Source organism: Choloepus didactylus, chromosome 8, assembly GCF_015220235.1.
Source record: "Choloepus didactylus isolate mChoDid1 chromosome 8, mChoDid1.pri, whole genome shotgun sequence".
In the NCBI taxonomy this organism is placed as follows: Eukaryota; Metazoa; Chordata; class Mammalia; order Pilosa; family Megalonychidae; genus Choloepus; species Choloepus didactylus.
The window spans coordinates 23644078-23671389 of NC_051314.1; the positions used below are offsets into that span (position 1 = coordinate 23644078).

General features: G+C 41.2%; 1 protein-coding gene across 1 annotated transcript in view; it reads right to left on the reverse strand.

The window, feature by feature from the left end:
• C8H12orf75 (chromosome 8 C12orf75 homolog) overlaps window positions 1-25047 on the reverse strand; it is a 51869-nt gene extending 26822 nt beyond the window's left edge. Inside the window, exons 1-3 of the mRNA XM_037847350.1 lie at window positions 25039-25047; window positions 22825-23485; window positions 4406-4430 (exon numbers count right to left, since the gene is read on the reverse strand). Coding sequence (XP_037703278.1) covers window positions 4406-4430; window positions 22825-23485; window positions 25039-25047 — 695 coding nt within the window. The remainder of the gene's footprint in view (window positions 1-4405; window positions 4431-22824; window positions 23486-25038) is intronic.
• Window positions 25048-27312: the final 2265 nt, after the last annotated feature.

Here is a 27312-nt window from a genome sequence, read left to right on the forward strand (position 1 = left end):
TGAATACTCAAAACTACTGGAAAAGAGACCGTCTTTTTCCACAGGAATGATTAAGCTGATAAGATAAAAACTGGCCATCTCGGTCACCACTTGGAGAAAAGCTGCCTAAGAAGGAAACCAAAACAGAGTAAAGAGAGATGAAGAGTTTCTTCATACCATTTGATCAACTGGATCCAGCTGGGCCTAAAGCCAAGCCCTCTACACCTTCCACCCTGCTCCCTCCCTGCCATTTCCCCTTCCGTTCCCCTGCCCCCAGCTTTTCCTTACACAGTGTCAATAAATTCTTTTTGTTTCTTGTTTAGGCCAGTTTGAGCTGGGTTTCTGCCACTCTCAACCCAAAATATCCAACACAACCTACCTGTACCAAACAGCTAAGATAATTTGCTGAAATAAAATAAAAGCATGGTTGATTTTTGCAGGTCTGTGACCGCAGCCAAAGGCCATCGCACTGAATTCACTTCTATTTTGTTCTGTGTGGTACTGCTCTGGGATATGATTTTGAAGAAATGAAGGGAGGAAGAAAAGAAAGGAAGGCTCACTCCCTGACTTGCACGTGGGCCTATCTTGTCTGATTATATTTCTTTATATCCTCATCTATGCATTTCTCCTTTTCTCAATATTCTAAGGTTAATCCTTCTACCTATAATTTTAACCCCTCTAGCCTGTTTGAGGATCTACCTCCATCAATTATTCTCTCCCTCACCATAGATAACCTCCTCCACAAACTACCCTCAGTTTTTCTTACTCCACTGGCTTCTACCCTTTAGCCTACAGACACATCCACAACTCCTCCATGAAAAAAATAAAAAAATAAAGATAAAGAAACAGAAACCTAGATTCCAATATACCAAATCATCCATACACACAATTAAGTAGAAATAACAAACAAACAAAACACCTGGAAGAAAATAATATAAAACATTAATGATGGTTGTCTCTGGTGGTAGGATAATAGCTGATTTTTTCTCTTATTTAATTTTCTGTCCTTTCTAAATTTTCTCAGCATTACTTTTATAATCAGAAATACATGTTTTTAATATGTTTCCTCTTTAAGCTACCAACATTTCTTCGTCCCTTACTGCTACACATTGTAAAATGAAAGTCCATGCTCTCCGCCGTTCCTTGCCTCTCCTTGCCTTCTACTTTGACTCAGTTTTTACTCAAACCACTCTACTGAACCATAGTCCCCAAGGTGACGAATGTGGGCATCACACCAAACCCAATGGCTTCTGTTCCCCCTTCAGCTCCTTTGACCTCCTTGGCATATCAGCCATCTCGTCCCTTGGCTCAAATGTGACACCTCAGAGTTAACCTCAGATTTTCCTTTGTTTCCTTTCCCCTTTCAGTCATTCAATAAACCTCATCTTGAATGCATCCCCTTCTCCCCACTGATCAGACCTTCCTTGCAAGGTCTCCCTCCCTCCCTCCTCTTTGCCTCCCCTTCCACCTTCCATCTCATCTGTCCCTAAAACTCAAGGATAATCATTAATCCTCTTGCTTTAAAATCTCTAACGGCTCTTCAATGCATACAAAATCAAGTTCAATTATTGGCCTGGCACCAAAGACCCTTCACAATCCAGCCCCAGCCCATCAGCCCCATCTTTCGCCTTTGCCAGGCCTGCAGCATAGGCTCCAGTTGAAGCAAGCTGCTGGATTTTCCCCAAGGTGCTGCTGCTGTCTTGTACCTCTGTGCCTTCCTCCAGGCTCTTTTCTCTGCCCGGCACAGCCATTCTTCTCCTTCTCCACGGAACTCTTGCTCATCCTTCAAGACCCAGACCAGCATTAAATTCTGACTCCTTTGATCATTAGCACTTATCACACATTATATTTTGGTCCCCAGCAGAGAGTGACCTATTTAAGGGCAGGAAGAGCATGTCTTTGTTATTATATCCTGGCTTCCTGTCTATAGAAAATAGTCAAATAAATAGAAAAGGGGAAAGAAGAAAAACTGCAGATCTTCCCTGGGGAAACGATTTTTAATACATATTAAGGAAGTAATTATAGACCACTGACTTCCAAAAATAAATATAATTCCCCCAAAGACTCTTGTTTGGTATGTATAATACAGTTCACGCAATATCTGAAGTTCTCTAGTGTCAGCTTTCATTAAATGATATTTTGGCTACTTCTTTTGGTTTGGGGTCAGTCTGTTTAGATACAAAAAAAATTTTTATCTTCATAATAAAAAGCTTAAATCATCTCAATTTCTTACAGCTTCTCATTTATTCACAGCATCACCTAATACTATGGTCAAAATTTATTAATCTACAGCTTCTGCTTAAAAATAATAGAAATGTTTGAATATGCCTTTTGTGCAAGAAAAAGAAATACTATAATAGTCTTTAAATTTTTTCCATTAAATTTATTACATTTACTTTAAAAAGAGTCATTAATTAATAAAATTACAACTTTTAATTTATAAAACCTAAAAGAAGGTATAGTCATGGAGAATTTAAGTGCAGACAATTCAGGAATTTAAAAAATAGTTAAATGAAATTACTCTCTCCTTAAAGGGAAACAATGGAATTCAACAACTATGTATTAAACATAAACTATGTTAAATGCATGATAGAGAACCTTAAGATGGATTAGACATTTCACCTCCCCAATTCCCAAGAGGAAAATGACAAGAACATAAAGAGCTATTACATAAGCCCAATATGATGTATCATTAGAGAGGTCTAAAATTCTGTAAAAGTTCAGAAGAGAAAGATACTATATCCAGTAATCCAGTTGAGAGATCCAAGGAACCACTTCTTACAGAGAATAAGCTATAAATCCTAAAGAATATATGGAATTTTCACCAACAGAATTGGGAGAAAGAGTATTCCAGGCAGGAGAACAGCAAAATACAAGGAAGAGAGACAAAAACACGAGGTCAGTTGGGGCACCTGAGAATGGTCCCATTAAGAAAGACTTTGGCTTCCCACTTGGTCAGTGGCTTTCCTCACACAGATTTCAGCATCTCCTCCCACCTCTTCTTGAATCAGACAGCTTAAGGCTAGAACATAAATGGACTTCACTTTTCCAAGGGATTCTAGACTTAATTCAGTTGGCAATGGAGAGTAATTGTAAGTTTGGGAGCAAAGGTCCAACATGGGCAGGGCAATGCTTAGGAAAATTAATGACAACAAAATACAGAATTGGAAAGGAAAGACTCAAGGAGAGACCAAGATACTGAAATAATAAGAATAAAGTAAGGATTCAGAACTTACTATTGCTAAATGCTTTTGGTAATCAGCTAAAATATTACAGCCAGGAGTTTGAATCAATCAATACAGTGTCCTTTGCACCTGAAGTCCCATATAAAATGCATAATTAATTCCCAGAAAACTTTCTGAATTCCTCTTTGTAATAAAAATTCTGACTCTATTATTGATGTTTAACTGCTGACAGCCTTCAAGCACTATCACTCCCCCTTTCCCTTTTGACCCATATCTGTGCAAGCTGGTAAGAAAGCCTGGGTGCTCCCTCCCTTGGGGCTGGGAAGCAAGATCAACCAACAAACCCTGGTCCATGCCATGCACAAGGACCCTCACTCGGTTCCAATCTATAAACACAGTAAAAACCAAAGCCACTCAAGCCAAATGGACAAGCCTAGACACCTGCCTTGCTCTCCCCATAAAGCTCACTATGTGAGTAAAAAGTCTTTCCACATCCTCTTAGTGTGTGTGTGGTGTCTTCAGTCTTGACATCCAAACCAATTTTGGGTGGGGTATGGGTGGATCCCACCTTCCATGAGGCAACCACAGGGCACTCTTAAATAATGAGCTACTGTGATGTCCTTACTATACTAGACTGGAGGCATGAAGATGCAAAGAAGGGGGCATGATGGACCTGGGACAAACTGTCAAATAATGATAGGGTTGTTGAGCTCTAGAAACCTCTCATAGCAAGATGTTCTTGTATTTAAATGTCATATGGCCTCAGAGTCAGCTCAACGTTGACTATTCTAAATGGTCATGTACATCACTCAAGTATCTAATTATCAGCTTTAAAATGGTTCAGTGTACATTTGGTAAATGTTTGGCTCCAGCCTCTCTTCACTAGCTAACTCTAAGACACTGTTCAGTAATAGGGGCTATGTGCTTAAATTATCCCATAGTCACTTGTTTTTACAGGAAAAATGTTTACATAAGCTGGGATGGAAACACAGTGAAATATTTCCCTTTTCTTAGAGTTCTGAACTAAAGTGTCAAGTCAACTGAAAAGATAAAAGTCACAAATGATAGTCTTCAAATAGCACTTTAATTATAACTCAAATGATAATCTTGATATGTGCATAGCACAGAAAGTATTTTCATGTCTTTTCAGCCGTATCTATAGATATGTAAAGGTCATAATAATGAAAAACAGTGTCTTCTTCAGAAGGAGAATTTAGAAAGTCACAAAGCTAAGTACTTACACATCGTTAGCTGCTCCTGCAGGACCTAGGGGGGCAAAAAAAGAAAAAAAAAGATAGATTTCTATTAGTGTGACAGTATTGCTACAAAATGTTAAGCCTAATACCCAATTAAAATAATATTCCAGAAGACACATGTTGAGAATATGACTTTTTTCCATATCATTTCAGAAGAGGAAAGAGGCAGACAGAAAATTCATGAATTTCATATTTTAAGTAAATTCTGTACATTTTTTTAAATTCTTATAATTACAAGGAATTGCTTCTAAAGGGATTTTACAGATCCCCTAATCCAATCCCCTTGTATTAAACATAAGGAAATTGGCAGATTTGGGGAAATATTTTATTTTCCAAACCATACACTCTGTGTTGGTGCCTATGTGGGTTGTTATAATAAGTTGCACTATGATCAAATCACAAAATAAGAGCAAAGTCATAGAACAAAATGGAGGGGATTTCCTAAATGAATCAGGAAGTCTCAAGGACCCCACCCTACCTCCAAAAGGTTTTACATGCATTCTGAAAACTCTGCTGTTTGCTACTGAACCTTCTCATTTCTGCTTCTTGCCCACGTGACAAAACAACCCATCTCTTTCATACTCTGTTACTATCACTAAATACACTCTCTGGCTCATAACAAGGTCCCATTTCCACATATCCTCCTCCGAATATCCTTAGCTAGATGACCTCAATCTTGGTTCTAACTCTTACTGGCTATGTGCCAGTAAGTAAGTTCTTAACCTCTTAAAACCTCAATTCCCTTCTGTGTAAACTAATGGTCATAAAGATTACCATCCCCAAAGGTTATTGTAAAGATTAAAAACAATAAACAAAGACTGGAACCAAATAGCTTAATAAATGTAAGTTATTATTATGAAGCAGTCATGGATAACTTATCTCAATTTCTCATCAACCACTGGTTTATCCCAGTGATGTTAATTTAGGATCTGTAATACCACAAAATAAAAGTAGATCTCCATGCTAATCAAAACTATGTCTCCAAAAGACTCTTTTAAAACTTTGACAAACCTGAGATATTGTCTTTGAAATAAACTTAGTTCTTTTCCTCAGGGAAGGGTAACATTGTGTGCCACAATTATCATTAAACTTACATAGCTATAAATTGCTTTGGAATATGAGATCATAAAACCAAAAAATCCTAAATTCTTTCTTAAAAACATTAGCATAAGAAAAACTGCCAATAGTGGAAGTGTTCCAAGTGTTGTGATGGGGAAAAGAATAAGCAAAGGATTAGTGCCACCAGAAAGCCACAAAAATAAACACTTTATTTCAGTCAAAACAAACATGACAACCAGGAAGTCTAGAAAGGATCTCATATCCTGATTTTCTTATCTTTAATTTTATTTTCAAGGAAAAAGGATAAGGAATGCTTATGGGTTTTGCAGTGTTCAGGGGAGGGGAGAGCCAGAGGTGTCTGAAACTTTGACTCTACCAATGCTTCCAGAGGCAAGAAAATGGAGACTGGAATATAAATCACAAATCCTTGACTTTTTTAGATAAGGGGCCACCAGGTACAACCTGCAGGGAAAGCAGCATGGACAGAAGCCATCACCAACCATCACCCTACATCTCCGGGAGATGTTAGAACGGCATGGCATTGGAAGGCAGAAGACCCCACTTCAAGCCTCCATTCCCATATCTGTCTAACAGTTCTAAATTACATTGCTTCCACTTGTAATAAATAAGGATACCCTGGGCCTATGAAGACAGCTAGGAGGACCAAGCATGATAATATGTGTGAAATTAGTTTATAAATGGCAACATGTTGTTCAACTGGTACTATTCATTAGCCGTCAGGAACCTTCTGCCACTTCACCTTGGTTGCACCAAGCCCATGGGCAAGGTCAGAGCCTCCTCCCCGCTGGGCCCACCACTTTACATTCCAGCAGGACAAAGGGAGATGCATGGTGTCACCTTCCAAAAAGAAGTCAACAGATCACCTCCTCTGTTGTAAAACGCCTCTCATCGTGAAACGCACCATCTACTTAATAACTACAAAGGAGAGGGTAGGGCAAAGAAGTGAGAAACACTACATGTACATATGATCGTAAATGCACTCCATTCTTAAGAAGCAAAGAAAATGCTTGTTTAGAAGCAAAGTGAAGTAGTTTAAATAATTAAATTACCCAAATTTAGACATGTTCTTAATCTTAATCCACATTCCTGGGTGTGTGAACCCACTGTAAATAGGACCTCTCAAAGACGTTATTTTTACTTAAGGTGTGGCCCAACTGGATGAGGGTGGGCTTTACTCTGGATTGCTGGAGTCCTTAAACAGAAAGCCACAGGGAGGAGCCGGAAGCAGAAAGTTAGCGGGACCAGAAGAGAAAGTAAAGGACATCACCATATCACGGGAAAGCCCAGGAACCCAGAGGGTTGCCGGCCTGCACTGGAAAGCCACAGCCCTCAGGGAGAAAGCATGGCCTCGTTGACACCTTGATTTTGGACTTCTAGCCTTCTAAACCATCAACCAATAAATTCCTGTTGTTTAAGGCAAAACCACTTTGTTGTATTTGTGATAGCAGCTCAGGCAAACCATGACACAAGGTAACATAGCTCATGATAAACTTATGGACAGGATGGGGAGGATATTAATCCCCAACACACAACTTCCCAGAGTAAAAGAAAAATTTGTAATTGCTGGACACCCTTGGCAAAACTATCAGTGTACCTAGGTACATAAAATGTGCCATGTAAGTCTATTTCTTCTGCAAAAGTGTAAAGATCATAAAATTATCAGAAATAGAGGAAAAGTTATTATTACCCTCACTGCAATATTTTAATCCCACTTCACCTATATTGATTACAATTAACTAGCTGGAGAACTCTAATCAAGATAATCTGTGCAAAAAGTACTGTGACAAGGCACAAAAAGAGAAATATTATATGCTACCACTAATATGAACTTTGACAAATGTAAAACAAATGGTTTATAATGTAGAATGTAGGGGAACTAACGATAGAGAGCAATTAAGGAAGGGGGAACAATAATCCAAGAAGAACAGATTAGCTATCGTGGGTAAATTTAACGTTCTGGGAATGCCCAGGAATGACTATGGTCTGTTAATTTCTGATGGGTATAGTAGGAACAAGTTCACAGAAATGTTGCTATATTAGGTTACTTTCTTGGGGTAGAGTAGGAACATGTTGGAAGTAAAGTAGTTATCTTAGGTTAGTTGTCTTTTTCTTGCTCCCTTGTTATGGTCTCTTTGAAATGTTCTTTTATTGTATTTTTTTTTTTTTTAATTTTTTTATTTTTCATACAGTTGATTTAGGGAAAAAAAAAGTTTAAAAAAAAATAAAAATAAACAAGGAAAAAAATATGCAGAGCCTCCTTGAGGAGCTGGTGGAGAATGCAGGGGTATTGGCCTGCCCTACCTTGATGGCTGCTAACATGCCCACAGACATAGGGGACTGGTGGTTTGATGGGTTGAGCCCTCTACCACGGGATTTGCCCTTGGGAAAACTGTTGCTGCAAAGGAGAGGCTAGGCCTCCCTATAATTGTGCCTAAGAGCCTCCTCCCGAATGCCTCTTTGTTGCTCAGATGTGGCCCTCTCTCTCTAGCTAAGCCAACTTGAAAGGTGAAATCTCTGCTCTCCCCGCTACATGGGATCAGACACCCAGGGGAGTGAATCTCCCTGGCAACGTGGAATATGACTCCCAGGGAGGAATGTAGACCCAGCATCGTGGGATGGAGAACATCTTCTTGACCAAAAGGGGGATGTGAAAGGAAATGAAATAAGCTTCAGTGGCAGAGAGATTACAAAAGGAGCCGAGAGGTCACTCTGGTGGGCACTCTTACGCACACTTTAGACAACCCTTTTTAGGTTCTAATGAATTGGGATAGCTGGTGGTGGATACCTGAAACTATCAAACTACAACCCAGAACCCATGAATCTTGAAGACAATTGTATAAAAATATGGCTTATGAGAGGGGACAGTGGGATTGGGAGGGCCATGGGGATCACACTCCCCTTTGTCTAGTTTGTGGATGGATGAGTGGAAAGGTGGGGGAAGGAAACAAACAACCAAACAGACAAGGGCGCCCAGTGTTCTTTTTTACTTTAGTTGCTCTTTTTCACTTTAATTATTATTCTGGTTATTTTTGTGTGTGTGGTAATGAGGGTGTTGGGGATTGATTTTGGTGATGAATGTACAACTATGTAATGGTACTGTGAACAATCGAATGTACAATTTGTTTTGTATGACTGCATGGTATGTGAATATATCTCAATAAAATGAATATCAAAAAAAAAAAAAAGTACTGTGACAAGAGCTATTCAGATCGTGGCTGTGCCGGTTTGAATGTATCGTGTCCCCCAAATGCCATTATCTTTGTGGTCTTGTGTGGGGCAGACGTTTTGGTGATGGTTGGTGTCCTAGTTTGCTAATGCTGCAGAATGCAAAACACCAGAGATGGACAGGCTTTTATAAAACGGGGGTTTATTTCACTATGCAGTTACAGTCTTAAGGCCACAAAGTGTCCAAGTTAACACCTCAGCAATCGGGTACCTTCACCGGAGGATGGCCAATGACGTCTGCTAGCTAGGAAGGCAGCTGGCGTCTGCTCCAAAGCTCCGGCCTCAAAACGGCTTTCTCCCAGGACGTTCCTCTCTAGCAAGCTTGCTCCTCTTCAAAACATCACTCCCAGCTGCACTCTCTTTTCTCCCTCTAAGTTAGCTCATTTATATAGCTCCACCGATCAAGGCCCACCCCAAATGGGCGGGGCCATGCCTCCATGGGAACATCTCATCAGAATCATCTCCCACAGCTGGGTGGGGCACATTCCAAGCAAATCCAACCAGCACCAAAACGTCTGTCCCACAAGACCACAAAGATAATGGCATTTGGGGGACACAATACACTCAAACCGGCACAGTTGGATTTGCTTGGAGTGTGCCCCACCCAGCTGTCGGTGATGATTTCAATGAGATGTTCCCATGGAGGCATGGCCCCGCCCATTTGGGGTGGGCCTTGATCGGTGGAGCTATATAAATGAGCTAACTTAGAGGGAGAAAAGAGAGTGCAGCTGGGAGTGATGTTTTGAAGAGGAGCAAGCTTGCTAGAGAGGAACGTCCTGGGAGAAAGCCGTTTTGAGGCCGGAGCTTTGGAGCAGACGCCAGCTGCCTTCCTAGCTAGCAGACGTCATTGGCCATCCTCCGGTGAAGGTACCCGATTGCTGAGGTGTTAACTTGGACACTTTGTGGCCTTAAGACTGTAACTGCATAGTGAAATAAACCCCCGTTTTATAAAAGCCTGTCCATCTCTGGTGTTTTGCATTCTGCAGCATTAGCAAACTAAAACAGATTTTGGTACCGGAGAAGTGGGGTGCTTTTGCTGCTGAGTTTGCAAATACCAAGCATGTTGGAACGGCTTTTTAAATGGATAAAGGGAAGATTCTGGAAGAACTGTGAGGAGCTTGATAGAAAAGGCCAAAACTGCTTTAAAGAGACTGTTTGTGGAAATATGGACTCTAAAGATACTTCTGACGAGGCCTTGAACAGAGATGATCAATGTGTTGTTGTGAACTGGAAGAAAGGCGATCCTTGTTTTAAAGTGGCACAGAATTTGGCAAAATTGAGTCCTGGTGTCAGATGGAAGGAAGAATCTGGAAGCAACAACCTGGAATACTTAGCTGAGGAGATCTCCAGACTACGTGTGGAGGATGTATCCTGGCTTCTCCTTGCAGCTTATAGTAAAATGCGAGCGGAGAGAGATAAGCTTAGAACTGAACTCTTGGGTTCAAAGAAACCAGAAGCTGATGGCTTGGAAAATTACAGGCTTCCAGCGGGTGGAATCCCAGAAGCTACAGCCCAACGTGAGGATGTGACCAAACTTGGAGCCCAGCCGCCATTTCAGTACAAGCCAAGATTGGAAAAGGAGTTAAGCAGAAAGGATTTGTGGAAAGTCCTATTGTCTGATGGCTTTGACCCCTGCATGCTTCATGCAAAGCCAACAGAATTTTTGCAAGATCTTTATAGACGGAGCCATTGCCAGTCTGGACTGGAGGAGACAGACAAGGAACAAATTGAAGGAAAAATCTCTTCAAAGACAGAACCATGGAGGTTGAGGTCTGGAGTCAGGAGGTCTCGGGCTGGGAGAGCGGAGCAGCCCACATGCATGGAAAGGGTGAGTTTGCCCCAGAGGTTGAGGGTGGGCATTCCACCTCTATGCTCTGGAAGAGTTTTGCCACCTCAGGTCCCAAAGAGGTTGGAGCACATTTCCAGGGAATTGGGGAGAGCCTGGCTGCCACCACACTGTTCTGAAGGGGTTGAGCGTGTGCCCCGGAGATGGAAGGGAATCCGGGAGCTGCCCCGAGGTTTGAGGAGGGTGGGGCTGAGAAAGTGGTCTCCCCAATGTGTGGATATGTTGGAGCACTCACCCAAGCATTTGGAGAGGAAACAGCTGCCAAAAAGGCCCTTGGGAAGGGTTAGGCTCCTGGTCTCTCAAGCCCCAAGGATGCAATGTTGTTCTGTTAATGACTCTCAGACTTTGAAATCTAATGGAGTTTGTCCTGCAGGTTTTAGGAACTGTTTTGGTCCTGTTAACCTTGTTTTCCTTACTGTTTCTCCTTATGGCAATGGAAATGTTTATCCTATGAATGTCTGTCCTTTGTATATTGGGAGCACATAACTTGTTCTAAGTTCACAGATCCACAGCTAAAGAAAAATTATGCCTTAGGACTGGCCATGCCTATAATTGATTTTGATGGGATTTTGTACTTAACTTTTGTTACTGAAATGATTTAAGTTTTTGTGATACTGTGATGAAATGAATGTATTTTGTGTATTTGGAAAGATAATGTCATTTTGGGTGCCAGGGGGTGGAATGTGCCGGTTTGAATGTATTGTGTCCCCCAAATGCCATTATCTTTGTGGTCTTGTGTGGGGCAGACATTTTGGTGATGGCTGGATTTGCTTGGAGTGTGCCCCACCCAGCTGTCGGTGATGATTTCAATGAGATGTTCCCATGGAGGTGTGGCCCCGCCCATTCGGGGTGGGCCTTGATCAGTGCAGCTATACAAATGAGCTGACTCAAAGAGAGGGAATTAACAGTGTGCAGCTGGGAGTGATGTTTTGAAGAGGAGCAAGCTTGCTAGAGAGGAACGTCCTGGGAAAAAGCCATTTTGAGGCCGGAGCTTTGGAGCAGACGTCAGCTGCCTTCCTAGCTAGCAGAGGTTTTCCGGACGCCGTTGGCCATCCTCCGGTGAAGGTACCCGACTGCTGAGGTGTTACCTTGGACGCTTTGTGGCCTTAAGACTGTAACTGTGTAGTGAAATAAACCCCTGTTTTATAAAAGCCTATCCATCTCTGGTGTTTTGCATTCTGCAGCATTAGCAAACTAAAACAGTGGCAAAATCCCATTTGATTTAAATTGTTTGTGGTTGTGACTTATTGTTTATTAAACAAATATTGTGGTGGTGCATCTACTTTTTTCGAGGCCCCAGGGATATGGCATTCAACCCTGTTAATATCACACCATTCCTGCCAAACTGGTGCTTTACTGTTTAAACATCGCCTCAGTGCATTAATATAATGGGAGTCAGAAGAAATAGAGATGGAGAGAAGGCAACAATGCTTCTTGACGAATAAAATCACCACAAAAATATTCAGACCATTAGAATACTGGTGGATCAAAAGATCTGACAACTATTTTCTAAAACTTCATGAACGATAATCACAATTTTAAATAGTTTCCTAAAAAATGGGGGTGGGAGTAGAAAGGTATGCTCTCAAAGTATTATATGTAGTTCCAGTGACAAAATGGTCACTGTAAATGGTTAAGGTATGTAAGAGGAATGTTTCCTTCTGGGTAATGGTTTCTTTTACTATTAAACATGGTTGGTTGCTCACAACATCACTTCATTTCACCATGATGGTGTGTATCTTTTACTTTACATGTTTTTGAAAGATTTCAATATTTTATTTGCAAGTCCCAAAGACAGAAGTCTCAGCTACTTAAAAATGCACAGCAGAGGACGGAAGAAGATGGCAGCATAGAGAGAGGAGTGGAAGCTAGTCTGTCCCCCTGGAACAACTAATAAACAACTAGGAACAACTAGTAAATAATCCGGAATAACTGCAGGGGGACAGACGTCAACTCTCCACTCATCATACACCAACCTGAACTCGGAGGAATACCCGAGATTGCAGCATAAAATCTGTAAGTAAAAACTGCAGACCCAAGCTGAGAGCCCCCTCCCCTATGGCAAACTGGAAAGCCTGAGAGTCCCCTCCCCCATGGCAAACCGCAAAGCCTCACTGTCCTAGAGAGCAGCACTCTCTGAGCAAGCAAATATAGCTCAGCTGAGCTCCAATTGGGGTTTTAATTAACAAATATGGACTGCTCAATACAAGCTATGGCTCCCCAACAAGCAGACAGAGGCTTTTGGTGATGACTGACCTTGGAGAGCTGGAGGGTGGCCATGGACTGCCCTGAAGGGGACTTTCTGTCCCTTTTTCAGCTCAGTGGAGAAAGCCTCAGCCATTTTCAGTTCCCAGTGCTCTCATACAGACAAGGGTAGACATAGCACTGGCAAAGAGTCTATTCAAATGCTAATAACCTTACCCTAGGGGGTGTATCTTCCCTAAGAGAAAAGAGGTGGGGCCCAGCTCTACTACCCATCTTCCATTCAGAACCAGACCCCAGAGTCTGGGGGAAAACAGTCATGGGCCACACCTCCTTACACCAGTCTGGAGCTACCAGCTGACAGGCACCACCTGCTAGGCAGAAAAGCTCAGTGACTTGAGGCTTCACAGGGTGTACCAATCTTCCAAGACACCCTCAGGGAGACAGGATTCTATTCCCTCCTTCTAAGACCTGAGCCCATTCTAGTCTGGGAAAACCTGATTGGAGTAACCAAGGAAACCATGCCTAGACAACAGAAAACTACAACCTACACTAAGAATAACAAAGTTATGGCCCAATCAAAGGAACAAACTTACACTTCAACTGAGATACAGGAAATTAAACAACTAATACTAAATCAATTCAAGAAGTTTAGGGAAGATATGGTAAAAGAGATGAAGTGTATAATGAAAACACTGGGCATACATAAGGCAAAAATCGAAAGTTCAAAACAACTGGCAGAATCTATGGAAATGAAAGGCACAACACAAGAGATGAAAAGACACAATGGAAACATACTACAGCAGATCACAAGAGGCAGAAGAAAACACGCAGGAACTGGAGAACAAGGCACCTGAAAGCCTACACACAAAAGAACAGATAGAGAAAAGAATGGAAAAATATGAGCAACATCTCCAGGAACTTAAGGACAAAACAAAATGCAGGAATGTACATGTCATTGGTGTCCCAGAAGGAGAAGAGAAGAGAAAAGGGGCAAAAGCAATAATAGAGGAAATAATCAATGAAAATTTCCCAACTCTTACGAAAGACATAAAATTATGGATCCAAGAAGTGCAGTGTACCCCAAACAGAATAGATCTGAATAGGCCTACATCAAGACACTTAATAATCAGAGTATCAAACGTCAAAGATAAAGAGAGAATCCCGAAAGCAGCAAGAGAAAAGCAATCCATCACATACAAAGGAAGCTTGATAAAACTATGTGTGGATTTCTCAATAGAAACCATGGAGGCAAAAAGGAAGTGGGGTGATATATTTAAGATACTGAAAGAGAAAAAACACCAACCAAGAATCTTATATATGGCAAAACTGTCCTTCAAATATGAGGGAGAGCTTAAAATATTCTCTGACAAATAGACAATGACAGAGTTTGTGAGCAAGATACCTGTTCTACAGAAAACACTAAAGGAAGCACTGCAGAAAGGAAAAGACAAGAATGAGAGGTTTGGAAAACAATTTTGGGAGACAGAAACACAACAATGTAAGTACACTGAACAAAGATGACTGTGAGCCTGGTTGAAACAGGAAGGTTAGGAGCATGTGGGACACCAGAACAAAAGAGGAAAGATAAAGACTGAGACTGTATAACACAGGGAAACCTAGCGTGCTCAACAATTGCAATAAAAGGTACAAATATGTTTTTACATGAGTAGAACAAATGAATGTCAACATTGCAAGGGATTAAAAATAGGGTGGGACTGGGGGGAAAATACAATCAATACAAAATAGAGACTATAATTAACAGAAACATTGTATTATGCTTCCTTTAATATAACAAAGGCAATATACCAAAGCTAAAGGCATATGGGTGGGGGGGGTCATAGGGGAAGGGTATGGGACTCCTGGCATTGGTGATGTTATCTGACTCTATTCTACTTCAGTTTAATGCTATCTTTCCTTTTGTTGTTTTCTAGCTGTCATGTTTTTTTTTTTCATCTCTTTCTTTTTTCTTTTTCTTTTGTCCCTCTACCTTCTTTGACTCTTCCTCCTTCTTTGTGGAAGAAATAGAGATGTACTTATATAGATAGTGGGGAGGGTGCTGAATACATAAATACGTGACTATACAGGGAACCAACGATTGTTTACTTAGCATGGAATGATGGTGTATGAACAAAACTCTCTTAAAAAAAATGGGTTGATGAAGAAACCCTGAGGGTACTATATTGAATGAAATAAGACAGACACATAAAGGCAAATATTGCAGGGTCTCACTGGTATGAACTAACTGTAATATATAAATTCATAGACATGAAATATAAGTTACCAGGATACAGAACGAGGCTAAAAAATGGGGAGCAGTTGCTTGGTATGAGCAGAATGTTCAACTAGGGTGAATTTAAACATTCGGAAATGGACAGAGGTGATGGTAGCACATAGTGAGAATAACTAACTGCTGAATGGTGTGTGAAGGTGGCGAAAAGGGGAAGCTCAGAGTCACACATGTCACCAGAAGGAAAGTTACAGGTTAAAAGATGGGAATGTATAAAACAGTGAATCTTGCAGTGGACAATGTCCATGATTAACTGTACAAATATTAGAAATCTCTCTCACAAACTAGAACAAATATATGACACTATAACTAGAAGTTAATAATAGAGGGGCATATAGGAAAAAATATATACCTATTGCAAACTATATACTACAGCCAGTAGTATTTTAACATTCTTTCATCAACAGTAACAAATGTACTATACCAAAATTATGTATCAATAATGGAGTGGGTAGGTTGTTAGGAGAATGAGAGGATTTGAGTTTCCTTTTTTTGTCTTTATTTCTTTTCTGGAGCAATGAAAATGTTCCAAAAATTGGGAAAAAAAAAGTTAATTGTGGCGAAGGGTGCACAGCTGTATGATGGTACCATGGGCAACTGATTGCATACTTCGGATCTTTGGATAATTGTATGGTTTGTGAACAATCTCAATAAATTAAAAAAAAAAGCATAGCAAACACCAATTTATTCAAATATTAAAAAAAACTTTAATAATCTGATATTCTTCATGTTCTATATAAAAATCTGAATAATCTTGAAGTGCTTTATGATTCACACAAAGATTGAATTATAATGCATTTATTTCAGAAAACAAGTATTTGCACTCTGGAGGTATAATTTTAAGTATATTTTCTTATATTCTAATGTGGTCCTTCCCTCCCCAGCAACTGCAGAAAAACCTTCTTACCCCAATCCTCTCACCGACCCCCCCCAAAATTCTCTATCAAAAAATTAAAATATACAGCAAAATTAATACTGGGGGAGAAATTAAATTTAATATAACATAACATGCACTCCACAAATTCAGACTCAACTTTATTCCTAGTGAATGATAAAGCAAGCCAGATGCAAGATACTACATCAGTTCAGCAATTTTAAGTGGATGCATATTAACATCTCAGTTCCTCTAGACAGATGTTCCTTTGTGATCTAATCAGTCTGTATTTATAAGTCAACAAGAGTGAGCCATACAGCCCAGTATGCCTTCAAAATGAAAGTTTCCTCACACATCCTGAATTCTAACATTAAGAAAATATTTATCTCTTGAAAAAGAGAGAAGAGGTCACATAGACTTTTACCTTTGACAAAAGGCCATTAATGCCTTTTGATTACTATACAATATACACTTTATGGAATTTATGTAATATACTGAAATATTCACAGGTAAATAAATTAATAAATTCGATATTGTCATATTTTATTTTTCAAACTGAATGGTGATAATTGACACATACATAAACCCCAAAAATAAAATGATGCCTATGAAGACTATCTAAAAAATACTAAAGATTTCCCAGTCACCCTTCTTTCAGCATAAATGATTACAAACAGAAATGATTATGGCTTTTATGGGAAATAAGACATGCAGGGGGTTTTACTCTTTGCTTAATAGAAGAAAAAGGCCCTCTGAGAAATGTGTAAAAATAACTACAGAAAAATAACAAAAGTTCCATTTAAATTTGACAGCTTGCATAATAGCTCTAAAACTATGTCACTATCTCACTTTGGCCCAAAGAATCAGAACAATAGCTCTTTAGTTCATCCAAAGCAATGTTTGTTTTTGAAGTAGCCAACAAAAGATACACATTCACAAGTCATTTCTTCAAATAACAAGCAAAAAATTGCAGGTCAACATGTCCTCAAAATATAAAAGTATGTTAATGAATATAGAAACTCTTAAGAACATCTCTTTGTTTACAGTTGTCCTTGTTGAGTAGCTACACTATAGGAACAGTGTACGAAATTTAATAATAAAGGCCACCTTGTAAGAAGTACAGATGTAAAGTAGTACACTGACATTTAGTTGTTCTAATTTGAATGATGCCATTCTAGACTGAGGTAAAAATGGCTTACAGCAGAACTAAATAATTTACAGAGGCCACCTTTACAGACCATTAATGGGGTTGCAATGGGGGTTCCGGGGAGCTGGAACAAAGGAATGAGGAACGAACTTCCTGGTCCTGTCACGCCAGGGACACCTGCCTGAGCCCTGAGCCCTTTTTCCACATCCTTCTTCACTCACCATCATTCCAAACACAACCCATCCAAAAGTGAACTCATCGCCTGGCCCTCACTCCCTTACCCTCAGAGTAAGTAGCAACCGCCTTCCAGTGATCCAGACTTCAACAGTGTCAGTTATTTTTTAACTTCTTGCTCCTGCTCAATCTTTCTCATCCCAGGTCCAACTGTCTCCCAGGCGTCTCAATAAAACCTCCACAGCTAGGTCTCCCGAGGCCTTGGTCCAGGCCCCTTCACTGCACTGACTCCAGACCTCAGCTTTAAATTAGGCCACTTCTACGTGCAATGCCTCTTTCCTTCTACATCACTTCCAAATCTCCCTCTAGGTTTTAAGGCTCTCTATATTAATAATAAATAGCATATTGAGCACTTACAATATCCAAGGCACTGTTCTAAGCACTCACACATGGATTCATTTCAGCTTGAGTAGGTCCTATTATTACTCCACCATTTTACAGTTGAGGAAACTGAGGTACAGACAGATTAAATGTGTTGCCCAAGGTCACTCAATAGGTACATGGCAGAAGTGGGATTCAAACTCAGGCCTTCTGGGTCCAGAGTCCACTCCCAGTTCTGATGCTCTGTACTCCTCCCCGTTCCAGCCACTATTTCCTTCCCACCCTCTATGACTAACATGAACTGCTGCGGGCAGGCAGGCAGGACTTCTCACAGTCCTGAAAATGCATCGAGCTCTCATGACTTCACACAGTACTGAAAATGCCCTCCCTTCCGTTTTTCCTTCATCCAGATCTTACCTATTCTTCAAAGCCGAAATCAAGTCCCACCTCTTCCAAGCAGGCTTCCCTGACAAACCCGAAGTTTTATTTCATTATCTCAACAGCTACATCATTCAATGTTCAACATTCCTTTGACAAATGTTTTTTGAAAATCAAAAAGGAAAAAAAATCCATTAAAAAAAGTTCGGATGTTGGTCTAGAGGCTGAGAGGACACAGCTGTCAACAAGATGGATGAGGCTCTCGTGAAGCCTACATTTTGGGGGTGGGGGAGCTACAGAGACAAAAAAGTAAAAAAGAAAATATCAGCTTTGCAGAGAATTTAAATGGTGACTGGAGGCTGGGAAAGGCTGCTCTGAGGAAGTGATATTTTTGCTGAGACCTGAATGACAAGGCGCCAACCAAGAGAAGATCCGGTACAAATTGTTCCAAAGGGAAAAGAGCAAGAGTGAGCTCAGCATGTTTGAAGAATAGAAAAAAAAAGACGGTGGGGCTGGGGCCTAGGTGAGCCAAGGGGAAAATAGCAATCAAATTTATATATTTCCCCTACAGGGCTGGACAAATGTTAAACCCAGTCCCAGCATCTCAATACCACGAAACCATTTACACATGTAAATACAACTCTGACAAACGAAGAGAGTGCAATTACTAGTTAACCAGGATGTGTACGCAACTAATCTAAATTGGGCCCAAAAGGATTATATTCACTCCCAGGGAACATTGATAAAATAGGATAAAAAATTATTAAACTCCTTCTCAGACTATTGTTCTATAAATAGCAACATCCTCCAATATAGTCCCCACAATATTATGGCCAGATAGTTCCCAATTACAAATCTCTGGCAGAAAAACTATACCTAACCCAGTCAGTCCACCAAATATGAACAGAACACTTCCAAAATAACTCTGCTGCCACATTTTACAGCCATAACCTGAAATGAACTAGCCTATTGAAGATATCTGGAAATATCTTAACTTTTAAGAGATTTTCTAGTTTACATTTCTAAGACTCACTCAAGAATCTATATGATTATGACTCTATAAAAGGGAATGATTGACCTGTTGTACGTTGTTAGGTCAAAATGCAGGTTGCTAATTTCACTGCCTAGTTAGGAAATAAGGTCAAAAAAAAAAAAAAAAAAAAAACAAGTGGAAAGAGAATCTGATTACAGAGAGAGAAAGAGCACAGAAAAGCTCCCTTCCTTACAGTAAATGCAACACTTTAAATGAACTCTTTAATCCAAATGTTTTTCTGTAGTTTAAGGTCTAGACTCTAAGCCAGGAAAATGTACTGGATCTTCACAAAATAGAAAATACAAGAAGCCTTCCTACTGTACTTCCAGGTTAGGAAAAAGCAAATTTCTACATTGAGAGAGTGATCATACCACTAAAACGGAGAGTGCTTGTGTAACTGAAATGGTTCTCATGAGCCCATCTGGACACAGGGCTCAATTCCTCCAGAAGCCTTCTTTGATTAAACTGTATCATTCAGCATCTCCTGAGCACTTGGATATTCACTGCGTATTCTATGATAGATTGCTTTGCAACTGTTCTCAAATGTTTAATCTTCCTACCTGAATTATAACCTTCTCAGAAGTTTGGTTTCATTCTATAATCATCCACCGGCCCTGCCCCCACCTTAACCTACAAGTTCCTAGTACGGTGCTCTGCACGAAGGGGTAGACCACGTTATCAGCTTACAGTCAGAAATCTGTAGGGGCAAATCTACCCTGAAATATCAGGGGGCTGATCCATCTCACTACTCCTCATGGCTATTTAATCATATTACAATATACATCAGTTCCTCCACATATTGAGCGTACAGAGTCAAATTTATTAAAACATATTTCTGCATATCAATATGTCATATTAACCATATTCAACAGGGAAAAGCCAAAAAAGGCAGTTACCTGTCCCAACAGCTCAGAGAAAAGGGAAGCAATTATCTGGCATTAGCTGAATGCCTTAGGGAGTAAAACAAGGCTTATAATGAGATTTCAGAGAAGGGTGCATTATAACAACGTGCTAATGCCTCTTTGAAAGTAGATTAGCCATGTTCCTGTAGAAAAATACTCAGGGAAAGCCACTTCATCTTCAACATGCTAATATTCTACTCCTATATAATAATTACAGAGTGCTTCCATCACATTATCTAATTTTGAGCTTCACATAGCCCTATAAAATAGCGTACATCCAATTGTCCCCACTGGATAGATGGAGCAACTGAAGCTCAATAGAGCAAAATGAACTGCCTACAGTAATGCAACCAGCTCAAGTGCCAAAGTGAAGCTTATTCCTGGTTCTGCCAGCTCTACATTCAGCATTCAGCTTCCTTTCTACTAAATCTCTGTGGTTTGTTTTTTGTTTGTTTGTTTGTTTTCCTTTGCTGAAAAACTTAACTTCATAAAACCGAGTTAATGGAATTGTATTAACACCTGGGACATTTTCAGATCTCTAAGTGGTACAAGGAAAGTACCTAGAGGACATGACAACACCTACTTAACGCATTTCACACTGCCCTGGGTTCAACACCACAAGCTTGCAGTTTAGTAGGTACTGCAATTGATGCTGCTGACAAAGCTCACAACTGAAAGAAATTTCAGTATCTTCACATTGCGGTTTATTTTTCTAAACCTTACATCACCCATCTTGATGCATTTCCTTTCTGAAACTAAATTCCTACCACCAACTGACAGAAAATTTAAAAATCACAATGACCATATCCCAAAGCCAGCCAGCTGGACTCACTAGCAGGGAAATGTTTGAGGAGTGACTTATCAAAGACAAGGGCAGACCCATCAAAGAAGTGATGCAATAACTCCCTGCTCATACTGTTTTCTCCTTAATGTTTTACAGTTTGCACTCGCTATTTTTCCTCTGAACATAAAAAAGTAATTTTTAGCAAAGGGTAAGCTAGAGGAGAGAACAGTATGCTCCTGCATGTACTGCCCTTCATAAACAAAAAGTAAGGCTACTCATCCAGGAGACATGTGCTTGGAGTTTTTTCAGTATAACTATTTCCTCCCTCTGTCCCCAAACCTGACAAGCAGTTCATTAATAAATAAAAACATAAATGCACTAAACTGGATCCACTTTAAAGCATATCTTTTACAAATCCTTCATATAAAATTTTGCAATGTGGATCACTGCTCCTGACCATTTATGAAGTAGGGGGCACAAGTAGTGGATTGCATAGGGGTCCCGCCAAGGGAAGATGGAAAGACACAGTTCATGGCCCTGAAACAGGCATGTGGCCCTGAAACTCTTTCAGAGTCCATGCAGAGCTCTCTGGCCACTGCAGGGTTCAAATCCTGTCCTTGCCTCATAAGCAGTAACCTGCCTGTTAGAGGAATCTAAAAGATTTGTTACCCACTGGTTCTCTGCATACGACATGGACGGAATTTAATTCGAGATGAGTACAGATTTACAACATTGTGACTGTTAATTAACAGCACTGAATTATTAAAAAGAAAAAAAGAGTACATGTCACCGGTAAGAGATAAACTTCAATAAACCATTACCTGGGTTTCATTCATATCTCTAGGACTGGATTCCACATATTTTATTTAGTCCCTTCTCTTATTATGGAATATCCCTCATGTCCAGTCACTAACAGCCAAAGAAGAGGAACAAAGTTGGTCAATTAACTGAGCATCCAACTCCATTATGTGAATATCCATAATAATGACAACAACAATAAGAAGAAGGTTTGAGTTTTAAACTATGTCTTCTGCTGCGGTCTGGATTAAAGGAAGTGACAGGCTCAAGGTTACAAAGTCATTGACAGGACGTCCACGCCTGCCTGGGAAATACTGCAGCATCAGACTGCTGTTTGCATGTGCCAGTTGGGATGTAGCATCCGACTGACCTCAGCTGGAAGAGATAAGCGCTCTTTATCCAAACGGTTACTAAAATAGGTCATAAGATATTACTCAAAACGGATCCAGACTCTTTCTTAAATCGGGAGACACCAGATGGGTTAAACAGAGGACTGAGTTTTAGAATAAGTCCCTAATGCAAAGCCTGCCTGGCCCGGAGCATCTAGAAAAAACTCACCTGCCAATCAACAAAATGAAGGGTTGTCAAAGGAAGTTTCAATATGTTTTCTACACGAAAAAAAATATATCAACAGATCACTGCTAATAATAAAGCTCTGTCACTACTATCTTAAGTATCCTTAATACTGCAGCTTCTCAGAGAAATTCTAAAAGCAGCCAAGCCCGTGTCAGGCAGCAGGACAGATATCGACGCATTTTGGAGCTGTGTTTGCAGTTCTCCTCAAACCCCACCCGTAGTCCCCCACCCATACCCCTACCACTACCACCACAAAAAAGTCCGGAATTGCTCTGCTGCACTTTTCCAGCTGCGGCATCTCGGTTTCCCGGGGCCTGGGGGCGAGGGCTGGAGGAGCAAGCGTGCAAGGGGAAAGAGCGGACCGGGGCCACCACGTGGACTCCTCTCCCCCAGGAAGGTCCGGAGCCTTGCCCGCTGCAGGGGAGCCCCGCTGACGGCGTGCTCCCCGCGCTCGCTGCGCAGGATCGCCCTGCAGGCTTGCCTCGCCCGGGCGTGACCAACCCCGCGTGGGGGTAAATGCCATACTTTAGTGTCTTTCCAGAAACGGGCGGTGTGCTCCACTCTCGAAAATGGGGTCTGAAGGAGGGGGGTGCACGCCCTCCCTCCCCCAGGACCCTGCCACCCTTCCTTCCCGCCGCCTTCCTCCCGGACCCTCACGCAGGAACCCCCTCCCCCAGCGCCGCCATCCCCGCGCCCCCGCCCCCGCCGCCTCACCTCGGCCAGCGCCGGCGCTGGTGGCGGTGGAGTTCCCGCAGCCCATCGCGCCGCCAGCCCGGGAAGCCGCACTCCGGAGCTCGAGGCGGCAGGTCCGTGGGGCAGAAACCGAGACACAGAGAGAGGGCGGGCGGGCCCGGAGGGGGACGCCGGAGAGGGGGGCGGGGGGCGCGCGGGTGCCGCCCCTTCTCGCCGCCCTCCCGCCGCAGCAGGACGCCGGCCTGGGCGGAAATCGCCCAGCACCCCTCGCCCCCGCGGGCTCCGGGACCCCACAGGACCCACCCGTCACCTCGGCAACCGCGGCGCCGGCCAATCCGCAACCTCCTGCGGGCTCCTCGGCCAGGCATTGGTCGCTGTTAAGAGGGGGCGGGAGTTTAAAGCGGGTTTGGGGGTGATGGCGAGGCTGAGGAGAGCCGCCAGCGCGGGTGGTGGGGCGAGGCGGAAGAGCGGAGGGTGCCCATCTCCCACCCTCCGCATCCTCTTTGCCTTTTCTTTCCCCACTTTCCCTCCTGCCCCAGAACGCTGGGGGTGGGAGGAAGTGGCAGGCAGCACCTGTTTTGCGCACGGTGGGCGCCCAATAAATCTTAACTGACTGAATGATGTTCAGGTCTGTGGCCGAGACCGAAATCCGCCCCTGCCTTAGCTGATGCAGCTGTTTCCCCTACCCACATTGGCTAGTAAAGAACATGCGGTTTTCACCTGATTGCTCGTATTAACCTACTCCTCTTCTAAAATAAATATTTGCTATTTCTAAAATCTGCATTCAGGACCTCCGCTCTGATTTAATGACACAACTGAATTTACAAGGCACCTTTCAACCTAATAGTTGAGCAGTTGAGCAAGGGTTTTTGGAGTCGGACAGTCTGGGCTGGGATCCCCGCACCGACACTTGATAGCATGTGACCTTAGGAAAGATACTTAACTCTTTAGTGCCTCAGTTGTTTCCTCTGTAAAATAACAATAACTCAGATGCATATAAAGTACCCAACACAGTGCTGGATCCTTAGTAAATAATAAATGCCAGCCATTATTGTTGTTCGTAAATCTATTAGAAATGAATACAGATTCCTTGAAAGCAGGGACTATCTGGTTTATCATAGTGTCCTCCTGACTCACAGTACAGACTCTAAGTGATTTGTGAGGAGAAACCAACCCAAGAATTAAATCTCCATTTTAAATGTATTTAATATTTGTAGAGAACCTAGCCTGTACCAAGTACTTTGTTAAGTTCTGGGGATACAAATATGTGTGAGACTGTCTAATCAAGCAGACAGACTGTAAACAAATCAATTACAATATATTAAGAATGCTAACAGAGGAATAAAGGGTGCTATGGGAGCCCAGAATGCTGAGATACTAGTTAAAAGGCTTTCCTAAACTGTAGTTGTGTTTAGGAGAAAAACTTGAACCAGAACCAAGGGCCTGGTGGACTGTTGACATGACGTTCGGGGTAATGGTGAAGACTGCGTAGTTCTATCATTCAGAATACAAAAGATACAGCACGCTCCATGGAAAGGCTAGATATGACTGAGATAGTAAATAATTCTTGGATAAATAAGGGTGTTTTGGAGTTGTTCAACTTTTAAAAGCACTGTTGCTCTACCTTGACCTCTGTTATCTTGATTGAGTAGCCACCTGTTGTGGGTTGACTTGTGTCCCCAAAAAGATATGCTGAAATCCTAACCCTGGATACCTAACTCACAATCAGTGACCTTATTTAGAAATCGGGTCTTTGCGGATGTAATTAGTTAAGATGAGGTGATGCTGGATTAGGATGTGCCCTAAATCCAGTATCTTTTGTCCTTATAAGGAGAGAGAGATTTGGATGCAAAGATACACACAGAAGGAATACATACAGCCACGTGAAGATGGAAGCGGGGAATTGGAGTGATGCCCTACAAGCCAAGCAATGCCAATGATTGCCCCCAACCACAAGAGGTTAGAAAGAGGCAAGGAAGCATTCTTCCCTAGATGCTTCAGAGGGGCATGATCCTGCTGACACCTTGATTCAGACATCTAGCCTTCAGGACTGTGAAAAAAAAAAAAAAATACATTTCTGTTGCTTTAAGCCATCCAATTTGCAGTACTTTTGTTATGGTAGCCCTAGGAAACCACCATATCACCCTAACACATCAGAATGAGGGGAATGTCATTCCAACTGTGGGAACAGGCTGAAGAGGAGGGATGGAGCTGCCACCACTTCCCCTGCAATACCTGCCCCATCGTGCACAACATCAGCCACAAGATCTATTAATGGGAGGAATGGATACCACCATTTTGCTTAACTGACCTTCAAAGTAAGTGTTCCCTATCATCAAAATTGATTGCAAATGCATATTCTGCTAATGGTGAGTATATGCACAAGAGCAAATGAAGTTCATGTTGATCCTTCTAATTCATTAACACATGAGAGATTCAAATATTTTCCACAAAATACTTGCTGATGAATAACAATAAAAAATATAAAAACATAGGCTTTAAGTGCCTTGCATTTTCCTTAGCTTTGTCAATTTGTCTAAATAAGATTTCTCTTGCTCCACACATATTTTTACCACCATCAGTTGTTACTCATGTTAGCAGATTTCACTTCAGGTTATACTGAGTGTTTTATCAAGTTCTTTGAAAATATTCTCACCTTTACTTAAGTGCTTCCATGCAGAGTACGCGTAGAGGGCGATTTTTCAGTCAACTTTCAACTCAGCACTGAGGCACTGACTCCTTGAATAAACAACCACAACGGAGCAGCCTCAGTAGCACCTGTGGACTCATCAAGAGCCAAGGGGAACCACTTCAAATCACTTGCCTTCTCTGATTTTTTCCCTCCAATCTGACCATTTCTAAGTGTGCAATTCTTTGGTATCATTTAAATGCATGGTATTGTGCCATTATCACATCCATCCATTACCAGGGCTTTTTCGTCACATAAAACAGAAACTCTTGACTCAATAAGCCGTAACTCCACATTACCCACCCCAATTCCTGGTAACCTGTAATCTACTTTCTGTCTCTGTGTAGTTCCTTATTCTATGTACTTCATTTAAGTGGAATTATGCACTATTTTGTGTTTATCTTGTTTCACTTACCATGGTGTTCTGGGGGTTCATCCACATTGCAGCTTGTGCCAGAGCTTTGTTCCTTTTTGTGACTGAATGGTATTCCATTGTATGCATTTATCATTTTGTTTATTCACTGGTTGATGGACATTTCGGTTGGCTTCACCTTTTGGCTATTTTGAATAATGATGCTAAAGAACATTGCTGTACAGGTCTTTGTTTGAGCACCTGTTTTCAATTCTTTTCAGTATGTGTGCAGGAGTGGAGTTGCTAAGTCAGGTGATTGTTTAACTAATTGGAGTGTTGCCTGTTTTCCACAGTGGCTTCACTGTTTTTTGTTCCCACCAGGTATGTATGGGTGTTTCTGTTGCTCCATGTCCTCTCCAACACTTATTTTCCATTTTTTGATGATGGGCATCTTGGTGGTGTGGAGTGGATGTCATCATTTTGATTTGGATTTCCCTAGTGGCTGATGATGGTCAGCATCTTTTCATGTGCTTGTTTGCCATTGGTATATCTTATTTGGAGAACTGTCTATTCAATCCTTTGCCCATTTTTTGAGTTGGGATGTTTGTCTTTTGTTTTGCGCTTTTGTGGTTACTTGTAAGTGCTGGATATTGAACTCTTGTCAGATGTGGATGTGTGATTTACAGGTATTTTCTCTCAATTTTGTTGATTTTCTTTTTACTTCCTCGGTGGTATCCTGTGAAGCACAAAAGTTTTTAATTTTGATGAAGTCTTGTTCCTAATATTAGGGGCATATCTTTCAGCCTTTCATCGTGGAGTCTAATTTATTGTGGGTTTTTCATAAATTCCATTTATCATGTTGAGGAGGTTCCCTTTTATTCCTAGCTTTCTGAATGCTGTGATCATGAACATGTGTTGGAATTTTGCAAATGCTTTTACTGGTTCAATTGAGATGGTCATATATTTTTTGTCTTTCATTCTATTCATGTTGTTATTAAATTGGTTGATGTTTTAAATTATTTTCAATTTATGGTGAAATATACATAATATAAAAATTATTTTAATCATTTTAATTGGGCAATACGGTGACATTAAGTACATTGGCAATATTGTGTAACTTTCACCACTTTCTACTTCCAAACTGTTTTTGTCAAGCTAAACCACTCATGCACATTTAGCAATAACCCCTCTTATCCCCTCCCTTGAACCCTGGTAACCATTATTCTTCTTCCTATCTCCATAAATTTGCTTTATGTTGGTATTTAATATAACAGAAATAATATAATATTTGTCCTTTGTTATCTGGCTTATTTCACTCAGTATGATGTCTTCAGGGTTTATCTATGTTTTAGCATGTAACAGCACTTCATTTCTTTTTATGGCTGAATAATATTCCACATTTTGTTTGCCTGTTCATGTGCCGATGGACTGTTGGGTTGCTTCCAGCTATTCTGAATAGTGCTGTCAT